Consider the following 24,442-nt stretch of genomic DNA (forward strand, 5'->3'; position numbering starts at 1 on the left):
TGGGACCCTATATCCAAGAATCTAGAAGTCGCTTTTGGTAAGCGCTGCTGTTACACTAAACAAAGATTGTGATAACTTTTAAATACTATAAATTTCCCAGTTAAATTAAGCTGTAATATTTGTCCCCATCAGGTTTTTCAACGCTAATTATTTCTCATGAGTCAGCTACAACTTTCTCTGTCATTGGATTCAGAAAATCCATAGACAACTAACTCCAAAACACTCTGTAAATCCACTCACACCCATCCCTTCCACTGATAATACTCCTCATATCTTCTCGGAATCCACCCCCTCATAGAAGCCAGAATTCCCGGAATCCCTTTTGTGGATTGCCATTGCCTTTAGGAGATAGAGCAAAATCCTGACAATCCCACAAAGCCCCACCTAACCGCCTTGATCCCTTCAGCCTCATCAATGCATCTCTCCTCCTCTCTATTCTGCAGACATTCCGGCTTTTCTTTCTCATCTCAGGGCCCTTTCATCTGCTTCTATCTTTGCTGGAATGTTCTTCTCTCACCCATCCCTCACAACGAGAAAGCCCTTGACCCTCCAGACCCTGGTGAACCCTCCAGACCCACTGCTGTTATGCCCTCACTGTCAACATTTTATTTATTTTTGAAGATGGCTGATCAACGTCTTGCCTTTCCTACTTGACTTGTTGAGACAGCTGGGTCTGGTTTACTTAGCATTACACTATGTAGACAGATCAATAAATGTGTTGAGTAAATGAATCTGCCTGCATCTCCCATCCACAGAATTCCACCACAAATCCATTCCCCACGAACATCAAAGGAAATAGTCACAGAAAATTAAGGCCACATTTCACAGATGTACTCTATGGGTGTGGCCTTGTTTCCTTGGGTCTAGAAGCCAACACATGGTATTTTGCAAGACTGAAACAGATATTTTCAGAAATATCCTCTTAAGTCTTCCAAAAGATGATGTTTATACTTTCTCAGCACCTGTGCCTTTGTGGAATCTTCAGTCCCACCAGAAGCTTTCTCTCATGAAATCTCACTCTACAGTCACAGAGTTATGTCCTCAGTGGAAACAGAACTTCTGGTTGCTATCTTATATTTAAAACTCTTTACATTCCTAAATATATGTATTTACTTTTTAATGAGGTACAACACCTTCTAGTCTCCTAGATTTATTTTTATGCATCTTCCTTATCCTTGGCCATCTGTATGGTTTGCTAGAAACCCTTTCTATCCATCAAAAAAGACTCCAAAACTGACATCCCATCTTGTTCTCTGAGGGAGTGCAGAGAGATTGAAGTCCTTTGCTTCTCTCCGGACCCTCAGACCATCCAACCTACTGCTCTGTGTTTAGCAAGATCACAAGCTCCTCCTCCAGATGGAAACTTCCCTCTATTATCCTTGATCAGTGATTTCCAACCGGAAATCACTGCTGCTGTTGTTTGATAGTTGGAAATCTATCTGGAAGCCTCACTGAGCATGGAAACAGCTTCCTTGCTCGCTAGTCCATTTCTAGTAACAGTTACCATTGTAACCAGGTGCTGTACTGCAGTTGTTTATACTTAATCTCACTGAATCCTAATAATAATAATAATAAACATGGATTCTTTTCTACAGTTTACAGACTACAACCTAAGATTCAAAGAGGATAATGAGTGTGCTCAAGATCATACAACTAACAAGCCAATATATGACAAAGCTGGTATTCAAACTCATGCCCTTTCCACTAAACTCCTGTTCCTGGTAACATAAGGACCTATAACGCCTTCTTGTTTTCATTCTTCCTGTACATTATACAGGTGACTTTAACCACACACCTTAACTGTCTGTTTGCTCATGTGAACAGGCCCTGACTAGACCAATATAATTACTCAGAAATAAAATAATGCCTCAGTAATTGTGACATGTGGCCCACATGCCCGACACAGAGGCAAACACACTTCTGCCCAGCCAGCAACAATTTTTCACTGTAATGAATTCCATTCTAAACACGAGGCATTGGTATTCTGTAGACAGACTTCTGCAGTGGAGTGGACAAAGATTAGTCCTTGATCTCGCTCACTAGATCTTAAATAAGCAAAATGAAGAGGGTTAAGGTTTCCTATGAAAATACTGCAGCAGAATTAAAGAGGTAGAAAACACAACTCACCATGGCAAGAAAAAAGCGTGCAGCCATGAAGGTGTAATAATCAACTGCAAACGCCGCTGCTATTCCAAACAAAAACATGCTACTGCTTGTGGCCCGTAAGACCACCCGGCGTCCTAGCCTGAAAAATAAGAGTCACACAGTGGAAGAGCAAGGTAGAGTTGTAACAGTTTAAACATCCACTCCAATTCATAAAAGATAGGTGTTACCTATATACCTTGAATAGCTTATGTATTGATTGTTTTTCTTTTATTTATTTTGAGCAAACCATAAGTTCCATGGCTTCTTTAAAAGACCAGCTGTTCAGTGGAGAGGCCTCTACCTGAGCTGCTAATATACATACCTGATCACTCTGAGTCATCCCCACAGGACCCCTTAACCTGGGATTGGGGGAAGAGAGGGGAGAATTTGTCCTCTCCCTTCCGGGACTTTCGCTCTCTGGGATCATCTTCCCTGCCAGGCTGGCTCTGTCCACCAAGGCTATGACAGCTCTTGCCAAGCCCCTCTAAAAACAGAGGCCTTGCTACCTTCTGCTTCTAGAATAATGTGCTTACTTGCTCTATCTTTTCATAATTGAAAGAGGCATCTCTTTGTTTAAAAAACAAATAATATTTCTGACAGATTTTAAAATTGTGATATAATTCAAATGCCATAAAATTCAACCTTTTAAAGTGGACGATTTGGTGGTTTCTAGTGTATTTGCAAGGTTGTGCAACCATCATCATTCTTTAATTCCAGGACACATTCATCACTCCCAAAAGAAACTCTGTGCCCAGGAGCTGCCACTCCCTATTCCCGGCTCCCTCCAGTCCCTGACAACCACTCATCTGCCTTGTGTCTCCATAGATTTGCCCGTTCTCGACATTTCCCACAAATAGAGTCAAACAATATGTGGCCTTTTGTGTCTGACTTCTTTTCCCTAGCGTTAGGTTTTCCAGCTTCATCTATGTTGTAGCATGTATCAGTACTTCATTCCTTTTTTCTCTCTGAGTAGCACCATTATACAGATAAACCACATTTTATCTATTCATCAGTTGATGGCTCATTTTCCTCTTCTTGGCTATTATGAATAATGCTGCTGTGAACATTCACGAACAAGATTTTGTGTGAACTTATGTTTTCAAGTCTCTTGGGTATATACCTAGTAGTGAAATCCCTGGGTCATATGGTAACTCTATGTGTAACATTCTGAGGAACTGCCAAACTGGCTTCCAAGATGGCCGCCTCATTTTTCCATTCTCACCAGCAGTGTATGAGGGTTTTGATTCTCCACATTCTCCCCACCACTTGTTACTGCCTGCCTTTTTTATTATAGCCAGCCCAATGGATGTGAAGTAGTACCTCATTGTGGTTTTTATTTACAATTCCCTAATGATTAATGATGTTGAGCTTCTTTTCAAATGCGTATTGGCTATTTGCATATATTCTTTAGAGAAATGTTTATCCAAATTCTTTGCCCATTTTTGAATTAGTCTATTGCTTTTTAATATTGAGTTGTAAGAGCTCTTTATATATTCTGGATACTAAACTCTTATCAGATATACAATATGCAAATGCAAATATTTTCTCCCTATGTGTTGTCTCTGACAAATAATTTAAGGCAAAAGAATATTGTCTGGAGAGTCCAACCAACAGGTTTGCTTGGTGCAGCAGAGGATATGCAAATAAATAAGAAACCATCATCTTCACACTTCAGCCGTCTTTGCTCCTTTGCACATTAGTGGAGATTGTTGGCCCTACATAGGAATGTTCCCCAATCTAATTTTAGCCCTGAATGCCACCTAAAACTATTTTTACCTATCACTGCTTGACCCTCTCTCCCACCTCAAACATCTTCTGTCTCAGTAGATGAACAGCCATCTCCTGCAGAGAAAAGAGACCATCAAAGAGGAAGGCTCACAACGGCCTGCTCTGTCCACTTACCAACACGACCTGCATCTGCATTCAGCCATTCAGCCTTCTCTTCCTGCCTCTCTGAAGACACATGCCCCTTTCTCTCCAAATATCATTTTGCAATCTTTGTATCGGATTGTGCCTCTTCCCACTTCCTCTGAAACCCATCACTTCTTTTTCCTTTGTTTTTCCCTCTCCTTTGACTTCTTCCTTTCAGTTTAGTCTCCTCCAACCAAAGACAAGAACCTTCTCTTGACCCCATTGCTCCTTTAGCCACCTCGCATTTCCTCCCTTGACAGATATATCAAAAGGGAGTATTTCCTTCCTCAACTCCTACTTGTTTCCTCAGCCAATGATGACCAGGTGCAACCAACTTTTCTGAGCTCACTTTGCAGTCACCAGGGACCTGCACATTGCCTCTCCTGGTCCTTTCTGCCTGTCCTCTCTAGTGCCACTGACCATGCCTATTTGTCAGACCCCTGCTGTCCCTTGGCTTGTAAAACATCCCTCTCACCTGGTTCTGCTTGCACCTCCCTGATGACCTCCCTGCCTCAATGCTGGCACTCCCTAAAGTCCTCAGCTGCACACTCTGCCCTTGCGATTTCATCCACTTTCCTGGCTCTGATTCCTAAGTATGGGCTATTAACTCCCCACCCACCATCTGGCCCCAGTTGCTCTTCTCTGCTTTAATGTCCTGCAGAGCTGCAATCTCTTATTGCTGTTGTAATTGGTATTAACTTTGAATACATCTTCACTTTGTTTTTCTTAATACAGGGATAGGACAAGCTCATTGGAATATATCCAAACGTGTTCCCTTCTCTTCTAAAACTGCTCTCTCCCTAGTATTTCCTGAACTGGTTAGCAAAATCCCCTTCCATTAGGCTTCTAAACCTTAATACATTCCTCTGCTCCCTCCTGCATATTGGTCATCAAATTATGTGAGTTTAGAAATGCCTTCCAAATATGTCTTCATCTTTTCCTCCCTGCTTTTCCTGCTTTCACTCAAGTCTTCACCATTTCTTACATCATTCATCCCACTAGCTTCCCAGCTGGACTTCCTAACCTCACATCAGTACACCTCCCACACTTCCCAGAAATCAAATAATCCCCATTGTGGTTTTGCCTCTTGTCATTTCCTTTAACAATCTGCCCTTCTCTACTTCTGCCACACTGACTTTCCCACAATTCTCTGAACATGCCAGGTTGTTTCGTGACACAAAGCTATTCCTTTCCCTTGGGGGCCTTCTCCATCTGACAACTTCCATCGATCATTCCTTGGGGTCTCATAGCAAAAATTCAGAAACAGTGTGATGCAGTAGTTGGGGATGCTGGCCCGGGCTCAAATCCCAGCTCCATCCCTTATTTTCCATGTGAACTTTCTATGCTTCCTTTTCCCTGTTGGTTAAAAAAGAAGGAGGGGGGGGCACAATAGTGTCTATCTCACAGACCTCTTCAAATAATTAAATGAGATGATATATAAGAAATTTAGAAAAGTACCTAGTGTATAATAAATTGTCCATAAATGTGAGTTTTTATTATTTTAAAAGCATTTACCGGCTGGGCATGGTGGCTCATGCCTGTAATCCCAGCACTTTGGGAGGCCAAGGCAGGCAGATCACTGGAGGTCAGGAGTTCAAGACCAGCCTGGCCAACATGGTGAAACCCCTAGGCTGCTAAAAATACAAAAATTAGCCAGGCATGGTGGCACATGCCTGTAGTCCCAGCTACTTGGGAGGCTGAGGCAGGAGAATCATTTGAACCTGGAAGGCAGAGGTTGCAGTGATCCAAGATTGCACCACTGCACTCCAGCCTGGGCAACAGAGCTAGACTCCTTCTCAAAAAAAAAAAAAAAAGCATTTACTACATTTCATTGAAATGGTCTGTTTAAAAGTCTATATTCTCCACTGTTAGCTCCTTAAGGGTGGGATCAGATCTTATTTCTTTGCTTTTTTCATTATAATATTTTATACATATATAACCATGCATAAAATATGTACAGTTTCAAGAATAATAAAAAATCAAATGCCTGCAAATCACAACCCAAGGCAAGAAAGAGATGATTGCCAGCCTCCTGATAGCTTCTTGCACCTCTCTTTGTGACTACAAATCCCTTGCCCTTTCTAGGAGGAAACATTTTTCTAATTTTGGTGATAATCTCTTATTTTTTGTTGCATTTTACTACTTTTATAAGCAATGCTAAACAATACAGGTTACTGCTTATAAACAGTATAGGTTAGTTTTGCTATTATGATTTTACATTTTTAAAAACAGGATAATACCACATGTATTATTTTATGACTTGCTTCCTTTATCAAACATTATGTATAGGAGATTCATCTATGTTGTTTCATGTAGCTGTGGCTCATTCATTTTCATGCCCACACATCCTACTGTAAGAATATATTATAATACATGTGTCCATGAGATGATTGAAGGACATCTGGGTTGTTTAGAGTGCAGGGCTGTTAGGAACAATGCTGTGAGAGCACTTTTATGCATGTACCTCTGTGGACGTGTGCAAGGGCATGCTCAGGGTATATGCCCCAGAACATGTGGCTGTGCACATCACCAGTTCTATATGATACCAAATCAGTCTTCAAGGTTAACCCAATTTGGATCCTCAATTTGCATTCACACCAGCAGGATGAGAGATCCTATTACTCCGTATCCTCACCAACACTTAGTGTTACGAGACTTTTGACTTTTGACTTTTGACAACTGCTCAAAAGTAAATGGTGCGATTATATATCACTGTCAGTTCATCTTTTCATTAGCCTTTTGGATTTTCTTTTCTATGAAGTGACTTCAAATCATTTTCCCATTTTTCTATTCGGTTGTCTTTTTCCCATTGATGTAAGTAAAAATCCTTTGATTATTCTGGACACTAATAATTTAGTTATATGTAAAGCAAATATTTTCTCTCTCTTGTGTGCACACATTCGTGTCTTTCCTCTTTTAATGGTGTCTTTTGGTGGACATAAATTCTTTTAATGAAGTCAAATTTATCCATTTTTTCTTTCATGGTCAATGCTTTACGTGTTTTAGAAAAATCACCCTTTCTTCCATTAGGTTCTGAAAATATTCTCCTAAATTATCTTCCTAAAATTGTATAGTTTTGCTTTTCACATATGCACGTTTAGTCCTGGAACTGCTGTTGTACTGTAAAATGTTAGAAAATTAATCCAGTTGTATTTCCTTCTATATGGCTAGACATCTGTCCCAGCACCACTTACTGATTGATCCTTTTCCTGCTAATATAAAATGCCTTATGTGTCTATACTTATGTTTATGAATGCACAAGACTATTCCAGGAACCTCTAAAGGAGCCTCAATCTGTTTGTCTAGTGATATATCTATTTACTTTAATGATTTGATTCTTAAAGTTTATAATTTTCTCCACAGAGGGCCTTCTTCACTTTTTGTTATATTTAACCATTTATATTTCATATATTTAGGCTTCTGCAATGACATTTTTAAAATTTTTATATCTGTTACTCATATATAGAAATATAATTAATTTTAAATGCTCATTAATTCTAATAACTCATATGTAGGACTTTTTTCATACAAAATTGTAATAACTACAAATAATGACTTTTTATTTCTCCTTTCCAATCATTATTCCTTCCTTGCTTCCTTTCCTTCTCCCTCTTTCTCTTTTTCTTTACAGCATTGGCTAGACTATCCAGTACAATGCTAAGTAGAAGACATGTTTCATACATGCTCGTCTGTTCCTAATCTCAAAGGAAAAGCTTTTAACATTTCACAATTAAGAGCTGGGTGCAGTGGTGCATGCCTGTAATCCCACCTACTTGGGAGGGCTGAGGCAGGAGAATTGCTTGAGCCCAGGAGTTTGAGAACAGCCTGGGCAACATAGCAAAACCCTGTCTCTAAACAAAAAAAAAGAAAGAAAGAAAAAAAATTAATATTTTAAATTCACAATTAGGATATTCATGGTAAATCTTATTGTAGAAACCTTTTATCAGGTTAAAGGCATTCTTCTATTTTTAGTTTTTATCACGAATGGATTTTGAAATTCATCAAATGCTTTTCCTGTATGTATTGAGTTGATCGTATGAATTTTGTCCTCTAATACGTTAATGTGGTAAATACCATTGATTAGTTTCTAATATTAAATAGACTTCAGACCTTTTCCCTTTTCAGCCTCCATGAATTTTAATCTCTCATCTTTCCCACCTCTTTGTCTCTCTGAGATTTAATATTGATAATTTTTCTGAGTTATCATCCATTTCATGAATTTTTTGTAGCCATGTACGACAGGTCGTTGAAACTATCCAGGTGATTTGTTATTCATTTATTTCACTTTGTATTTCTAGGTGTCCTGGGTATTCTTCAATTTTATGTCAGTTTTAATACAATGTCCAGTTTTTATCAATATTTTTAAGCTTGTCTTCTATTTCTTTAAAAATAGTAAGTGTGGTTATTTTATTATTTGTGCCTGATAATTCTAGTATTTGAAGTCTTTGTGCAGCAGTCTGCTTCTGCTGCCAATTGTTTCTGTTGATTCTCACTCATGGTCCCTTTTAATTATGTCTTTTGGTTTTCACTGAGCTACTTATTCACCTTGAAAAATAATTTATGAGAATCCTCTCAGGCCCAAGATGAGAGTATACAAAGAGTATTAAATTTTATTTTACTCTAAGTTAATATGTTAATCTGTACTGTTTAAGGGATGCTGGCAAAAACACAAGATGTTTGGGTCAGAGACAAAGAACTTCATTACTTACTTCATTAGCAAGCAGTAGGGCAGCAGCATCTTTGTCTCAGGTCCTCTAATCCCCAAGTCCCACAATGAGCCCAGATGACACTTCACAGATAGTGGGTTGAATTAGAGAGGAGGAGCACTGAATGTGGGGAATCCACTGGTTTTGTAGCAAGCAGTTAGGAAGCCTACTCTTTGTGGCAGAGAGGGGACATTATCTCATCATATTAGTTAATTTTATGTTGCTATAAAAGAACACCTAAGATTGGATAATTTATAAAGAAAAGAGGTTTATTTAGCTCACAGTTCTGCAGGCTGGGAAGATCAAGGGTACTGGCTTCTTGCAAGGGCTTTCATGCTACATTACAACATGGCAGAAAAGGTCAAAGGTGTATATATATATATAACATATATATAAAACATATATATATGTAATATATATATGTAATATATATGTATGTAAAGAGAGAGAAACATGTAAAGAGAGAGAAACCTGAGGGGCGTCCTCACTTTAAAACAATCCACTCTTGCAGGAACTAATCAATTCCTATGAGAATTAATCCAGTGTTGTGACAGCCAGAACTCATTCACCCACTGCCATGAGAACAGCACCAATTCATTCATGAGGGATTTGCCCCCATAGCCCAAACACCTCCCACTAGGCCTCACCTCCCAACACTGCCACAGTGGGGATCAAATTTCAACATGAGCCTTGGTGAGAACAGACAAATCATATCTAAGCCATAGCACTCATCTTTTAAGGTACTGGCTGCATAGGCAACTCTGAGAAATGGCCCACATAAAAAAGTGGTCAGGGACTTGCTATCTTGGCACATCCAGCAAGAAGTGTAGAAGACTACAAGAGGTGCAAGGAGGCTGTCTCTTTCAACAAGTTCCGCTGAGAGAATACAGACACTGGGAGTCATGGACCATGTCAAACCAATTTTTTAGCTTAAGGTTTTTCTGGAGCTCCCAGGTAATTTTAATTCAAGCTACACATCCAAATGAATACCAGTTAATGGTTTGCAACTTCTCAAGGACTTTAAAAAATATACATCATGGCTGCTCTGCCTATGGAGTGGCCCTTCTTTATTCCTTTACTTTCTTAATAAACTTGCTTTCACTAACATACATATATATATATATATATTTTCACTAATATATCTTTTATTTATATATAATATATAATATTTATATATATATAATATATATAATATATAATATACACACATCTCTGCATCTATCAAAGTGACTGTAAGTAAGTGTTCAATATATGTCTATATAACTATACCAAGTTCAGGCAAAGGAACTAAATTTATTTTCAGTTAACATATTTATAACTCTGACCTTGTTATAAGCATTATTTATATCCCATTTTTGTCATACAGCAAATATATTTTAGTACATTTCATACATGTAGTTGCAAATATTTTGAGTTTCAAGAGTCAGTAGTGAACACATTTCAACAGAAAAGCCTCAAGTGATAATTTGTGTAACAGCTTGCTGAATGAAAACACTAATACCTAGCACCTTTGACATACTATGAGAGGTATGGCCCTGCCCATAACAAAGCCCTATAATTTTTCTTTTGGCATGTTTATCAGCCCCATTAGACTGGTATAACTCAAGGGCAGGGATTTCCGATCTAAGCTATTGTCTTTAGGTCCTCAGTGCCCACCACATGCCTGTAAAATCCACAACTATGGAGACCAAATAAGCTCATCTCTGTGCTTTGGTATGGTCCATGTTCATACAGAGATAAACTTTGCTTTATTTTAAGAATTATATATTCATTTTAATGCAAATTTTTAAAAATATATGGCCAGGTTATGCTTTGAATGATAGTATTCCCTCAAAAATTCATGTTGAAACTCAATCTCCAGTGCAACAGTATTAAGAAGGGTGGCCTTGGCAGGTGATAAAGTCATGACAGCAGAGCCCTTAGCACCCTTAGAAAAGGGCTCAAGGTTGAAGGGAGCACTCTTCTGCCCTTCCATCCCTTCTTCCATGTGAGGACACTGCGTTTATACCCTCCAAAGGATGCAGCAATGAGGCACCATCTTGAAAGCAAACAACAGCCTTCCCAGACAGCAATCCTGCTGGCACCTTATCTTGGGCTTCCCAGCCGCCAGAACTATGAGAAATAAATTTCTATTGTTTGTGAATTACCCAGTCTGTGGTATTTTGTTACAGCAGCACATAAAGACTAAAAGGAGCTGTTATATCAAGCCAATAATTTTACAGATATACTGCTTATGATCAGGCTACTCCTATTAAAAAGCAAGTCTATTTAAAGAGAAGAAAATATTTAAAGTAATGAACAATATCTATTGAGTGATTATGTGTCCAGGGTACTTTTTTCTGTATTAATTTTGCAATAATCCTTTGAAGTAAGTGATATTATTTTTTATCACCAGCTTATAGACAAAGATTCTGAAACACAGATAAGTTAGGCAATTTGCCTGGGGTCCACAGTTAATAAGTGGTAGAACCAGGATTTGGACCCAGCTTTACTGTCTTCAGAGCCTATCCTTATCATTACACATCCCTAAATAATGGATCAGCAAAGAGGTAGGTATTTAGATAGGAAGTATAAAAATGACAAACTTTAAACATAATTCCTTGTGTCCCAAGAAAACCAGATAGGAAAATAAACCCTACACTGATACAACAATCCTAAATATTTGATTTTACCTGTCAGAAAAGTAGCCAAAAGTCACCGATCCCAGTAGGACTCCAAACATAAATAGGGGCTGGATCAGCATTGCAAGCCATTTTCGGTCACAGACCAGGTTCCACTGGGTCACCGCAGTGCTTTTCCATGTGTTCTGGTCATATATGTAGCCATCCACACAAGGAAACTCTTTCTTACTGCCAGTGTATTCATAGTTCAAACTCGATGTGTTCTCCCTCTTGTTCCTGCTACACCTTGAGAGCTCCCAGATCTCACCATTCTGCAACTGCACCATAACATAATCTTTCTGGCCTGAAGACAACAGAGCCCCGGTGTCCTCCAAACTCCAGTTAGAGTGATTGTGGAAAACAACCTGACTCACATTGCCTGGGGGCCTGCAGACATGACGAGGGGTGACTCCCATGAACACAGAAGCCAAGTAGTGAATACCACAAGAGATGTTCTGGAAGGCACATATGAAATAAAGGACTCTCTGGAATCTGCAAGAGAAGAAAAGCTAATTATTACATCTGGTCTATAGGCTGAAAAAGAACATAAGCAAATTTGAAGGGTCTCCATCATGTTTATCTTAACATATACACAAATGGATAAATATAGAAATCATTATAGACATATTTATATCTATGGGTTAGTATATATACATATATTATCTAGCTCCATCTACTGAGAAGGCCTAGAAGCAATGACATCCCAATAGCAACAAGCACACTCATTGCCCAGATCTTAGTTTCTAAATACCATTCTCCAACGAGAGGAGCCAGAAAAAGTGGCTGATTCTAAAGCCAGGACAAGAAGAATATAAAATAAGCCTGGAATATCTTATAATGCCAGGAAGTAAGGAAATATTCAAAAAACAAAAGGATAAGGTCATATGAAAGGGGCCTAGGTAGCAACCTGAAAAAGTTCCCAATGACCAGTTGCAGGCAGCAAGCCACCCAGGTGCCGAGGCAAGAGACCGAGAGCACAAGCTGTTCCAGTATAATAAAATATATAAAATAACAAGAGTTATACTAGATATAGATCATAGATATGATTATATATATCACTAATCATTAGTTTGTAGTAATTACTCTTTATTCCAATATTATAATAATCCTCGCTCTACAACCATAACCTAAGAAAAACCAGGCCATACAGAGATAGGAGCTGAAGGGATATGGTGAGAAGTGACCAGAAGACAAGAGTGCAAGCCTTCTGTTATGCCCAGACAGGGCCACCAGAGGGCTCCTTGGTCTAGTGGTAATGCCGGTGTCTGGGAAGATGCCCGTTACCAAGCAGACTGTGGTCTAGCAGTAGCATCAGTGCCAAGGAAAAGCACCCACCCTAGCAGACCGGGAAAGAGAGTCTCCCTTTCCCCGGGGGAGTTTAGAGAAGACTCTACCCCACCACCTCTTGTGGAGGGCCTGACATGAGTCAGGCCCGCCCACAGTTATCTGGAGGCCTAACTGTCTCCCTGTGATGCTGTGCTTCAGCAGTCACACTCCTGGTCTGCTTTCAAGTTCCATCCTATACACCTGGCTCTGCCTTCTAGATAGCAGTAGCAGAATTAGTGAAAATATTAAATGTCTCTGATATGCAGAAATAATGGTATAAGCTGTCTCCTCTCTCTCTCTCTCCACCTCGGCTGCCAAACAGGGAAGGGCCCCCTGTCTAGTGGACACATGACCCACGTGACCTTACCTATCATTGGAGATGGCTCGCACTCCTTACCCTACCCCGTTGTCTTGTATCCAATAAATAACAGCGCAGCCTGACACTCAGGATCACCACCAGTCTCTGTGTCTTGGTGGTAGTGGTCCCCCAGGCCCAGCTGTCTTTTCTTTTATCTCTTTGTCTTGTGTCTTTATTTCTATGATCTCTCGTCTCCGCACATGGGGAGAAAAACACACAGACCCTGTAGGGCTGGCCCCTACAGCCAGTTGGAAGCTCAAACAATTTCAGCAACAAAATAAATGGCATAGTATATCCCAAAGCATAAAATAAATATACATGAATCCATACTGTGTGGTTAATTTTATGTGTTAACTTGACTAGGTTAAAGGAAGCCCAGATAGCTGGCAAAACATTATTTCTGGGTGCGTCTGTGAGAGTGTCTCTGGAGGAGATTAGCATATGAATCAGTAGACTAAGTGGAGATCACCCTCACCAGTTGAGGTGGGCATCATCCAATCACTTGAGGGCTTGAATAAAACAAAAAGGTTAAGGAAGAGTACATTTCTTCTCTGCATGAGCTGGGACATCCATATTCTCCAGCTCTCAAATATCAGAGCTCCTGGTTCTTCGGCTTTTGGAATTAGACGAAGACTTACACCAGCCCTTCAGTCTGGGACTGAATTACACCACTAGCTTTCCTAGTTCTCCAGCTTGCAGATAGTAGGTCATGAGACTTCTCAGCCTTTATAACCATGTAAGCCAATTCCTATAATAAATCTTTGTGTGTGTGTGTGTGTGTGTGTGTGTGTGTGTATCCTATTTGTTCTCTTTCTCTGGAGAAGCCTGACAAATACAATACACTATACTCACATAAATAAATGAATGAAAAAATAAAAGGGTGAGAAGAGACCAATCTTTCTTATATTAGAATTCAATTACTATCTGTAGACATTCCCTCTCTCCAGGAAGCAGAGTTTAATTCCCACAATTTACTCCTAAAGGGTGGGCTAGGCTTAGTGACTTGCTTCTAAAGAACAAAGCAGGAAAAGAGGAAAAACAGTAACTTTACAGTGGGGAAACCTAGAAACTTAGCAAACACTAATGTCACCAAGTGATGAAGGTTAACATCCCCAGTGAGGTCATGTGGATATGCTGTAATCTGATGAGATCTATGATCTGATGAGAAGGGCACTTCATCTCTGTCGTTTTCTTTCCAAAAACCATAACCCTAGTTTAATAATTTAAAAAAGACCCCAGATTGGGGGTCATCTACAGGTTACCTGGCCAATATACCTAAAGACTGCCAAGGTCATAAAAAATAAAGAAAGATTGAGAAACTGCTATAGACAATTAAATGCAGTGTGGTACTCTGGGACTGGATCCTGGAACAGGAAGAGGACACTTAGAAAAACTGGTGAAATTCAAATGAAGCATATAGCTAGTTAATAGTAACGTATTAATATTAGTTTCTTAGTTTTGACAAACATGTTATGGTAATATAAGATGTTAACAATAGGGGAAACTGGGTGAGGGTCATATGGGGACTCTGTACTATCTATGTAACTTTTCCATAAATCTAAAATTATCAAAAAATTAAAAGTTTATTTAAAATTTTAAAAAATACAGTCTCCAGATTTATAGACTCAAACCAACAGTGACATATTTTCTGAAATAAAAAATTGCCTCATAAGGACAATTATGCCCACAGGACAGCAGGATAGAACAGATGAAATTTGGATTATCCCACAAAATTCCAACCCCTGAAATTAAGAGTCATAGCAGAACTTTGAACAGGTACTTAATTATTTAGATTGAAAACAGAATCAGTTCAGGCAATCACCAACATTCCTATAAAACCATTAAAATAGGAGGTAGGATATAGGGCCTGTCAGATCAAACTGAGGTCAAATTGCACCATTGACACATGCAATCTCCATTGCCCTCCTTCCTTTGCTGACGGGCCCACCCCACTGCATCCTGATGCTCCTTCTCACCGGAAGATGCTTCTGACCATCCCTCAGCTCAGCAATTCTCACACTTTTTGGTCTCAGGAGCCTCTATATTTTTACAAATTTTGAGGATTCCAAAAGGCCTTTCTTTATGTGGATCATATTTATCACCATTTATGTATTAGAAAATAAAGTGGAGAAGGAGAGGAGGAAAGAGAGCCAGGGTCTGCCAGGGAGCCCACAGGGAGAAGCTGGGGCAGAGAAAAGGAAAACAGCAAGAATCTGGCAGAGACTGACCCCTGAGGAGCCAGGAGTCTTACAGAAAGTATAGATAGGGGTGTATCCCTTCTCACCTCACCCCTGTAACAAACTGCTGACTACCAAATTGTGGGAGAGACCCTCTGCCTTCGTGACCCTGGGCAATGTTGTCAGAGGTGATTTGGGAACTTCCTGAGAATAGAGTACCAGGTGACCAACTCATGCAGGTGTGCTGGCACTCCCCTCAGGCCTGAACTGAGATGGTGGGCACCATACTGGTTGTGCACCTGTTCTGAGCCACTGCCCTGCCCAAGCAACCTCAGCCTTCGTGATGTTGTATCACCAGATCCCCCAGAAGCATACCCCACAATCACTCCGACTTTGGCAACCGTGGGGGACCGGCAGGACCCTGGGGAGCTACAGGAATCCCAGAAATCTAGCCCTCAGTGCAGGTTGCTTCTAGGGGAGGGGGGAGCACAGCCCACCAAAGTGCTCCTTGGGACAAAGGAAATGCAGGCACAGCACCAATCTCTGAAAGGGGTGGTACTAGTAGCTGAGAAGGGACATGGAGAGGAGACTATTTCCTACTCCACCCATTCACTGTTGCAGATGCAGCAGAGGCTTTCCCTGCTGAGAGATGGCACTCGTGCAATTGAAGAAAGGTTTTCTAGCACTTTTCACAGTGGCTGCATCCCCACTGAAAGTGAGGTGGTACTGCCTGGGCTTTCAGAAAAAGCAGGGCCCATCTCCTACTCCCTACACAAAATAGCAATGTCCCTGCAACAGAGGACAGACAAGCCACAGAGCTGACTGTTCTGGACTGGGGAAAGAGGCTCTGACCTGAGGCCATTTTGGTGGTAGCCACAATCGAAGCATTCTCACAGACCTCAGGAGTGGCCAGGAGCCAAAGGACAGTGTTTATATGAACTGAGGGTTATGAGTGCTGCAAAAGGGGCATAATAGGTAGTGGATCATGTTCCTGCCTACCCAGAATGAGGAGCTGGTACAGCCCCGTGCTGGCCCCTACCCCGAGACCTTAGCACCCCCATCAAGGAAGGGGCTTCCACTCACCATCGGATGACCTGAGGGTGAGCTAGCTCTTCTTACCCTTAAGCGTCACTTACTGGACTAGACAGAGACTGAACTGCATCATCAAACAAAAAACCTGCTGTCAGAAGAGCACAGTGCTAGTGTATGAGATAAGCTTCCTGAGACCTCCACACTCCTAGCCCTACAGAAGATAGTGTGTCAGCTCATACACTCTACACATCACTACAAAAAGCAGCATCTGGGAAAGCCATCACACAAATGATATCCATAACCAAGGAACCCATAGAGACCCTTGGCCCCCTGAAAGCACCCAGAAACAAAGCCAAACAATTATACACAATATATACTACAGCCACACCCTCAACGGAAAAAAGAATACAAACCTTAAAAGTCTCATTCAAATGTTGGCAAATTCAAAAATAGGAAGCTACAGCTCTGTATTTGTCCATTTTCACGCTGCTGATAAAGACATACCAAGACTGGGCAATTTACAAAAGAAAGAGGTTTATTGGACTTACAGTTCCACAAGGCTGGGGATGCCTCACAATCATGGCAGAAGGCAAGGAGGAGCAAGTCACATCTTACATGGATGGCAGCAGGCAAAGAGAGAGCTTGTGCAGGGAAACTCCCATTTTTAAAACCATCAGATCTTGTGAGACCCATTTACTATCATGAAAACAGCACGGGAAATACCTGCCCCCATGTTTCAATCATCTCCCACCATGTCCCTCCCACAACACGTGGGAATTATGGGAGTTAAAAGATGAGATTTGGGTGGGACACAGAACCAAACTATATCAAGCTCCTTCAGATGAGAAGGAATCAGCATAAAAACTCTGGCTATACAAAAAGACAAAGTGTTTTGACACCTTCAAAGGATCACACTAGCTCTCTAGCAATGGATCCTAACTAAAATGAAAATTCTGAAATGACAGATAAAGAATTCAAAATATGGATTGTAAGAAAGCTCACTGAGATGCAAAAGAAAGTTGAAAATCAACCCCCAAAAACTTAGGACATGAAAGACAAAGTAGATGTATTAAATTTTAACTATAGTAAAAGTCTAGACCAAGCAGAAAAGATAATTTCAGAGCTTGAAGGCCAATCTTTCTATTTAAACAAGTAAAAAAAAAATAAAGAAAAAAGAATTTTTTAATAAATAAAGTATTTGATAAATATGCAATTATGTAAAAGGACCAAATGTATGACTTATGTGTAATCCTGAAAGAGAAGAAAAAGTAAGCAGTTATATTTAAGAGAATAATTCAGGAAAATTTCCCTGATCTTGCTATAGAGGTAGACATTCAGATGCCTATAGCCTAAAGTAAAGGGGTGTAAAAAGACATGTCATGAAAATGGAAAACAAAAAAGAGCAAGAGTTGCTCTTCTTATATCAGATAAAAGAGTCTCTAAAGTAACATCGGTTAAAAAAAAAAAAAGACAAAGAATAGCATTATCTAATGATACAGGGTCTAATTCAACGAAATGATTTAACTATCCTAAATATATATGCACCCAGCATCAGAGCACCTAGATTTATAAAACAAATACTACTAGACTTACAAAAAGAGATAGTCATATAAAAGAATGAGGGACCTTCAATACCATACTGACAGCAATAACCTTCAATACCATACTGACAGCAATAAGCTGTCAATGATGACAGATCATTGAGCTTGATCTGTTGATTTGATTATACAAACTTGACCAAATGGACTAAGAGACACCTACAGAACATTCCATCCAACAACCACAGAATATACATTTTTCTCATCTGTGCATAAAACATTCTCTAAAATTCACCATATGCTTGCCCATAAAGCAAGTCTCAATAAATGCAAAAAAAAAAGTCAAAATCATATTAGGATCTTCCTGGACCACAGTGGAATAAAATTAGAAATCAATACCAAGAGGAACTCTCAAAACCAGAGAAGTACATGGAAACTAAACAACTTGCTCTTGAATGACTTTTGGGTAAACCATAAAATCAAGGCAGAAATCAAAAAAATATTTTGAAATGAATGAAAACAGACACAACATACCAAAACCTCTGGGATACAGCAAAAGCAGTGCTAAGAGGAAAGCTTATAGCATTAATTGCTTAAATCAAAAAGACAGATCTCAAATTAACAACCTCTCTAACACCTCTCTAACACCTCAAGGAACTAGAAAATCAAGAACAAACCAAACACAAAGCTAGCAGAAGAAAAGAATAATAACAAAGATCAGAGCAGATTTGATCTCAATTAAATTGAAACCAAAAAATTCATACAAAGGATCAACAAAACACAAAGTTGGTTCTCTGAAAAGGTAAACAAAATTGTTAGATGGCTAGCTAGATTAACAAAGAAAAAGAGAAGATTCAGACAAGCACAATCAGAAATGATAAAAGTAACATTACAACTGATATCACAGAAACACAAAGGATCATCAGAGACTACTATGAACATCTCTAAGTGCACACACTAGAAAACCCAGAGTACATGAATAAATTCCTGGAAGCATACAACCCCTCAAGAGAAATAGAAATTCTGAGCAGACCAGTAATGAGTAATGAAATTGAATCAGTAAAAAAAAATATAACAACTACGACAAAAGAGGAGCCCGGGACCAGATGGACTCACAGTTGAATTTTATCAGATGTGCAAAGAAGAGCTGGAACCAATCTTACTGAAACCACTCCAGAAAATTAAGGAAGAGGAATTCCTCCATAAATAATTCTATGAAACCAGTATCATAATGATACCAAAATCTCATAAGAACACATCAAAAAGAAAACTACAGGCCAATATCTCTGATGAACATAAATACAAAAATCTTCAACAACATACTAGCAAACTGAATCCAACAGCACTTGAAAAAGATAATCCATCACAATCAGGTTGGTTTTATTTTAGGGATGCCAAGAAGGTTCAACATATGCAAGTCAATTAATGTGATTCACTACATAAACAAAATTAAAAACAAAAGACATAAGGTCATCTCAATAGACGCAGAGAAAGCATTTGATAAAATCCAACATCCCTTCACGATAAAAAAAAACTCAACAAACTAGGCATCAAAGGAACATACCTCAAAATAATAAGAGCCATATATAACAAACCCATAGCCAACATCATACTGAATGGGGAAAAGCAAAATGCATTCCTCTTAAGAACTAGAACAAGACAAGGATTTCACTCTCACAGCTCCTAAATAGCACAGTACTAGGAGTCCTAAACATAGCAATCAGGTAAGAGAAAGAAACAAAAGGTATCCAAACAGAAAAAAAGAGTGAAATCATCTCTGTTCCCTGATAACATGATCTTATACCTAGAAAAATCCTAAAGATTCCTCCAAAAGACTCCTAGACTTGATAAACAACTTCAGTAAAGTTTCAAGAAACAAAATTAATGTACAAAAATCAGTTGCATTTCTATACAGCACTCAAGCTGCAAACTAAATCAAAAAGTCAATCCAATTTATTACAGCCACACAAACACACAAAATACCTAGGAATACACTTAACCAAAGAGGTGAAAGACCTCTATAAGGAGAACTATAAAACACTAATGAAAGAAATCAGAAGTGACACAGAAAATGGAAAAACATCCCATGCTTATGGATTAGAAGAATCAGTATCATTTAAATGACCATACTGCCCAAGGCAATCTACAAATTCAATGCAATTCCTATAGAATCAGCATGATTTTTCACAGAATTAGAAAAAACTATTCTAAAATTCACATGGAACCACAAAAGAGCCAAAATAGCCAAAGCAATCCTAAGCAAAAAGAGCAAGGCCAGAGGCATCACATTACCTGACTTCAAACTATATTACAAGGCTATAGTAACCAAACCAGCATGGAACTGGTACACAAATAGACACACAGTCCGATGGAACAAAATAGAGAATCCAGAAATAGAGCCACACACCTACAACCAACTGACTGTCAACAAAATCAACAAAAATAAGCAATGGGAAAAGGACTCTCTATTCAATAAATGGTGCTGGGAAAAACTGGCTAGCTAAATGCAGAAGAATGAAACTAGATCCCTATCTCTCACCATACACAAAAATTAAGGATGAATTAAAGGCCTAAATGTAAGACCTGACACTCTAAAAGTCCTAGAAGAAAACCTAGGAAAAACTCTTCTGGACATTAGCCTAGGCAAAGAATTTATGACCAAGTCCCCAAAGGCAAATGCAACAAAACCAAAAATAGACAAACGGGAATTAATTCAGCTAAAAAGCTTCTGCACAGCAAAAGAAACAATCGATAGAGTACATAACCTACAGAATGGGAAAAATATTTGCAAACCAAACTATGCATCCAACAAAGAGCTAATATCCAGAATCCATAAGGAACACAAACAAATCAATACAAAAAAAAAACATTAAAAAGTAGGCAAAGGACATAAACAGACATTTTCCAAAAGAAGACATACAAGCAGCCAACAAACAGGAAAAAATGCTCAATATCACTAATCATCAGAGAAATGCAAATTAAAACCACAATGAGATACCATCTCACACCATTCATGATAGCTATTATTAAAAAGTCAAAAATAACAGATATTGGTGAGGCTGTGGAGAAAAGGGAACACTTATACACTGTTAGCAGGAATATAAATTAGTACAACCTCTATGGAAAACATTATCAAGATTTCTCAAAGAACTAAAAATAGAACTACCATTTGATCCAGCAATCCCACTACTGGGTATTTACCCAAAGGAAAAGAAATCATTATATCAAAAAGACACCTGCACTTGTCTATCACAGCACTGTTCACAATTGCAAAGCCAAAGAATCAACCTAAGTGTCCATCAATGGTTAACTGGATAAAGAAAATGTGGTATATATACACACCATGGAATACTATGCAGCCATAAAAAAGAATGAAATCATATCCTTTGCAGTAACATGAGTGGAGCTGGATATGATTATCCTAAGTGAAATAACTCAGAAACAGAAAACTAAATACCACATGTCCTTATGTTCTCTTTTCTTGAAGAAATCATTAGATCAAAAAGTCACCTGCACTTGTCTGTTTATTACAGCACTATTCACAATTGCAAGGTCAAAGAATCAACCTAAAAGTCCATCGACAGTAAACTAGGTAAAGAAAATGTGGCATATATATGCAACATGGAATACTATGCAGCCATAAAAAAGAATGAAATCATGTCCTTTGCAGTGACATGAATGGAGCTGGAAACGATTATCCTAAGTGAAATAACTCAGAAACAGAAAACTAAATACCACATTTTCTCACTTACAAGTGGGAGCTAAACCATAGGTACATATAGACATAAAGACGGAAATAATAGATCCTGGGGACTCCAAAAGAAGAAAGAGAGGGAACAGGGATGAGGGTTGAAAACTTACCTATGGGGTGCAACGTTCACTATTTGGATGATGGGTTCACTAGAAGCCCAGACCACACCTTTACACAATATACCCATTTAACAAACCCACACATGTACCCTTGAATCTAAAATAAAATAAAATAACAAAAATAAAAATAAATGCAATTCCTAAGGCAAAAAAAAAGGGCTGGAAATGGAGAAATTTTAAAATGCTTAGTAATCCAATTAAATATAATAAACTCATCACATATTAACATTAAATAACATATAACTATAGTGTTCCAAACAAAATGAAACAAAATTAGTATGAAGAGTGGCACTGTTCCACAGTTAATACCTGCGTTAATGGAAGACAGCTGATTTCTCATGTCTGTGTCTGCATTCAATCTGATGCGTTATTGCACATCATCTAGCCTCTGGAAAACTCTACTGTACATTCATGAGAGAATGAGAGCTTTTAAAAGACAGCTAATATCTTAGTATTGCTAGGAAAAAGTTTTGCCCTTGCAGACTTCAAAGACCTACAAGAATTCTCACATTTTGAGACCTGCTGGTCTAGCCTGTTCCTCTCATACTCCTCTCTCTCCATGTTTTTTTTCCCTGCAACCTAAATGCCGATTTTCAGTCTCTTTATCCTTCACTGCCAGCTTCTCTCAGTCCTGTCTTTTTACTTGCTTCCACCTTTCCCATTCTCACTCATTTATGCATTTTCTAGTCCCCATTTTTCCCTCTCTTCTGTCTCTTCTATGAACACAATATGCAGCTGAAGTACCATTCTGTTATGTTGATTTTTTTTAAAGAACACCAGGTGAATGTTTTCTATTTCTCTACCAAACCAACAACAGAAGTCCTACAAAAGGTTGAGTTAAAGTCTCATCAGAGCAGAAACTGTGGTTCAGTCACTTTAGTATCTCCTGTAGCACCCAGCACAGTGTGTAGTGCAGTGGCTATAGAATGCTGGAGAATACCTTGGGCTGAAAATGAACAGTGCTGAAATTGACTCATGCTCAGTACCCTGCTAAAGAGAGATGTTCAATAGGCCAGTGTATCCAAAAATTTAGCCTGGGTCCCCTATCAGTTAAATTTTAAAAAGTGTATGTGTGCACAGAAGTGCATGTAGACATATGAAGTGAACATATATACATACATATATTCATATAATGCTAAATTAACATATTATGTATATTGAAATATAAACTTCCATTTCCACATATTGACTTCTATGCACACATTCATATATAAAATGGGTACTTTTTGATGGCACTCCAAGGGATCATCTCTACCCACCACTGGTGAACACACCCCACTTTGGAGACTATCGCAACCTAGTGACCTCTCCAAGTCCTCACAGATAACTGCCAGGCTGGCATGTAGCCACCATTCCTCACTTCTCATAGAACCTCATGTAGATAAATAATAGGTTAAATGGAATGAATTTCAAGTCTTGTGGTTATCAGGACACCACAGGCTGGTCATGTTGGCCACAGTTTCAAAACTGAACCCTATCTATGGCACTGGCCCTTGTAGCTAGCTAGTCCACGAAAGAAAAACACAAAGCAAAATGCAGGCGGGAAGTAATTAGTGTTCTTCTAGCTCCAGGATGAGAGAGAACACACTAACTCCTATTCTTAGGGTCTCTTTGGGATGAGCAGCCAAGAGAAGAGCTTGGAGCCCCAGTGCTTGATGGGCTAATGGGAGCTAGCTCTGTTTTTTCCAGAAAATATTAATATGTCCCTGCCGGTAGTAAAATGATCAGAAATCAGGCCAGGCACGGTGGCTCATGCCTGTAATCCCAACACTTTGGGAGGCCAAGGCAGGTGGATCACCTGAGGTTGGGAGTTTGGGACAAGCCTGGCCAACATGGTGAAACCCTGTCTCTACTAAAAATACCAAAAACTAGCCAGGCATAGTGGCACGTGCCTGTAGTCCCAGCTACTCAGGAGGCTGAGACAGGAGAATTGCTTGAATCTGGGAGGCGGAGGTTTCAGTGAGCCAAGATCGCACCACTGCACTCTAGCCTGGGTAAGTGAGCGAGGCTCTGTCTCAAAAAAAGAAAGAAGAAGAAAAAGAAAAAAAGAAATCAGCCTCAGTCCATCCTAGACAGAGGGGTTGGGCAGGAACAGTAGGCTGAGAAGACAGGCCTGTGTTGCTCTTGCTCAAAAGACCCCACAGGCTAACATCTTGGCGTGAAGATGAGTGGTGCTGACCCTCACACCTGCAGGTCAGAATCCCTCGTCCCCAGCCCCTGCACTGGCTGCCATGTCATCACAGAGCCTTGGGGTTGCTATATTGCCTGTGGCCTCATGGGGGTGAGCACCTGGCATGGCTGGTGGGTCACCCACCCTTGGGAAGCAGGCTTGTCCATTCAGGAGATGTTTCTTCCTTCTCTGGCATTTTCTTAAGAAGCATCTTCCAGTCAATAAGAATGGCTCTCTTAAGAGACTCCTTGACCCTACAGTGCCATCCAGTCTGCTTCTATTGCACAGATTGTAGATGGGCCTCATCTTACACAGCAGAAGTCAATTCTCCCCTCTCCACTCTACTCTGTTCACTCCTGCCTGTGCTGTACATAGCAGCTGATTCAGCATTGTCTTGGTCACTGTGCATACTCTATAATACTAACATCTTAGGCCGGGCGCAGTGGCTCGTGCCTATAATCCCAGCACTTTGGGATGCTGAGGCGGGTGGATCACTTGAGGTCAGGAGTTCAAGACCAGCCTGGCCAACACGGTGAAACCCCATCTCTA

At 39.6% G+C, this 24,442-nt stretch overlaps 1 protein-coding gene across 4 annotated transcripts in view; it reads right to left on the minus strand.

Annotated features, from left to right (window-relative positions):
- The window catches only part of SLC22A16 (solute carrier family 22 member 16), a 114,362-nt gene that overhangs the window by 20,080 nt on the left and 69,840 nt on the right, over positions 1-24,442 (minus strand). For 3 of the 4 annotated variants that reach the window (XM_058430442.1, XM_058430446.1, XM_058430438.1), the window contains exons 2-3: positions 11,435-11,914; positions 2,128-2,245 (exon numbers count right to left, since the gene is read on the minus strand). In XM_058430442.1, coding sequence (XP_058286425.1) covers positions 2,128-2,245; positions 11,435-11,838 — 522 coding nt within the window. In that variant the 5' untranslated portion in view covers positions 11,839-11,914. Of the gene's footprint in view, positions 1-2,127; positions 2,246-11,434; positions 11,915-24,442 lie in introns of those variants that run through there. The other variant, XM_058430453.1, reaches the window with a different exon arrangement.

The sequence above is a fragment of the Hylobates moloch genome, unplaced genomic scaffold (assembly GCF_009828535.3).
Source record: "Hylobates moloch isolate HMO894 unplaced genomic scaffold, HMol_V3 SCAFFOLD_2, whole genome shotgun sequence".
Lineage (NCBI taxonomy): Eukaryota > Metazoa > Chordata > Mammalia > Primates > Hylobatidae > Hylobates > Hylobates moloch.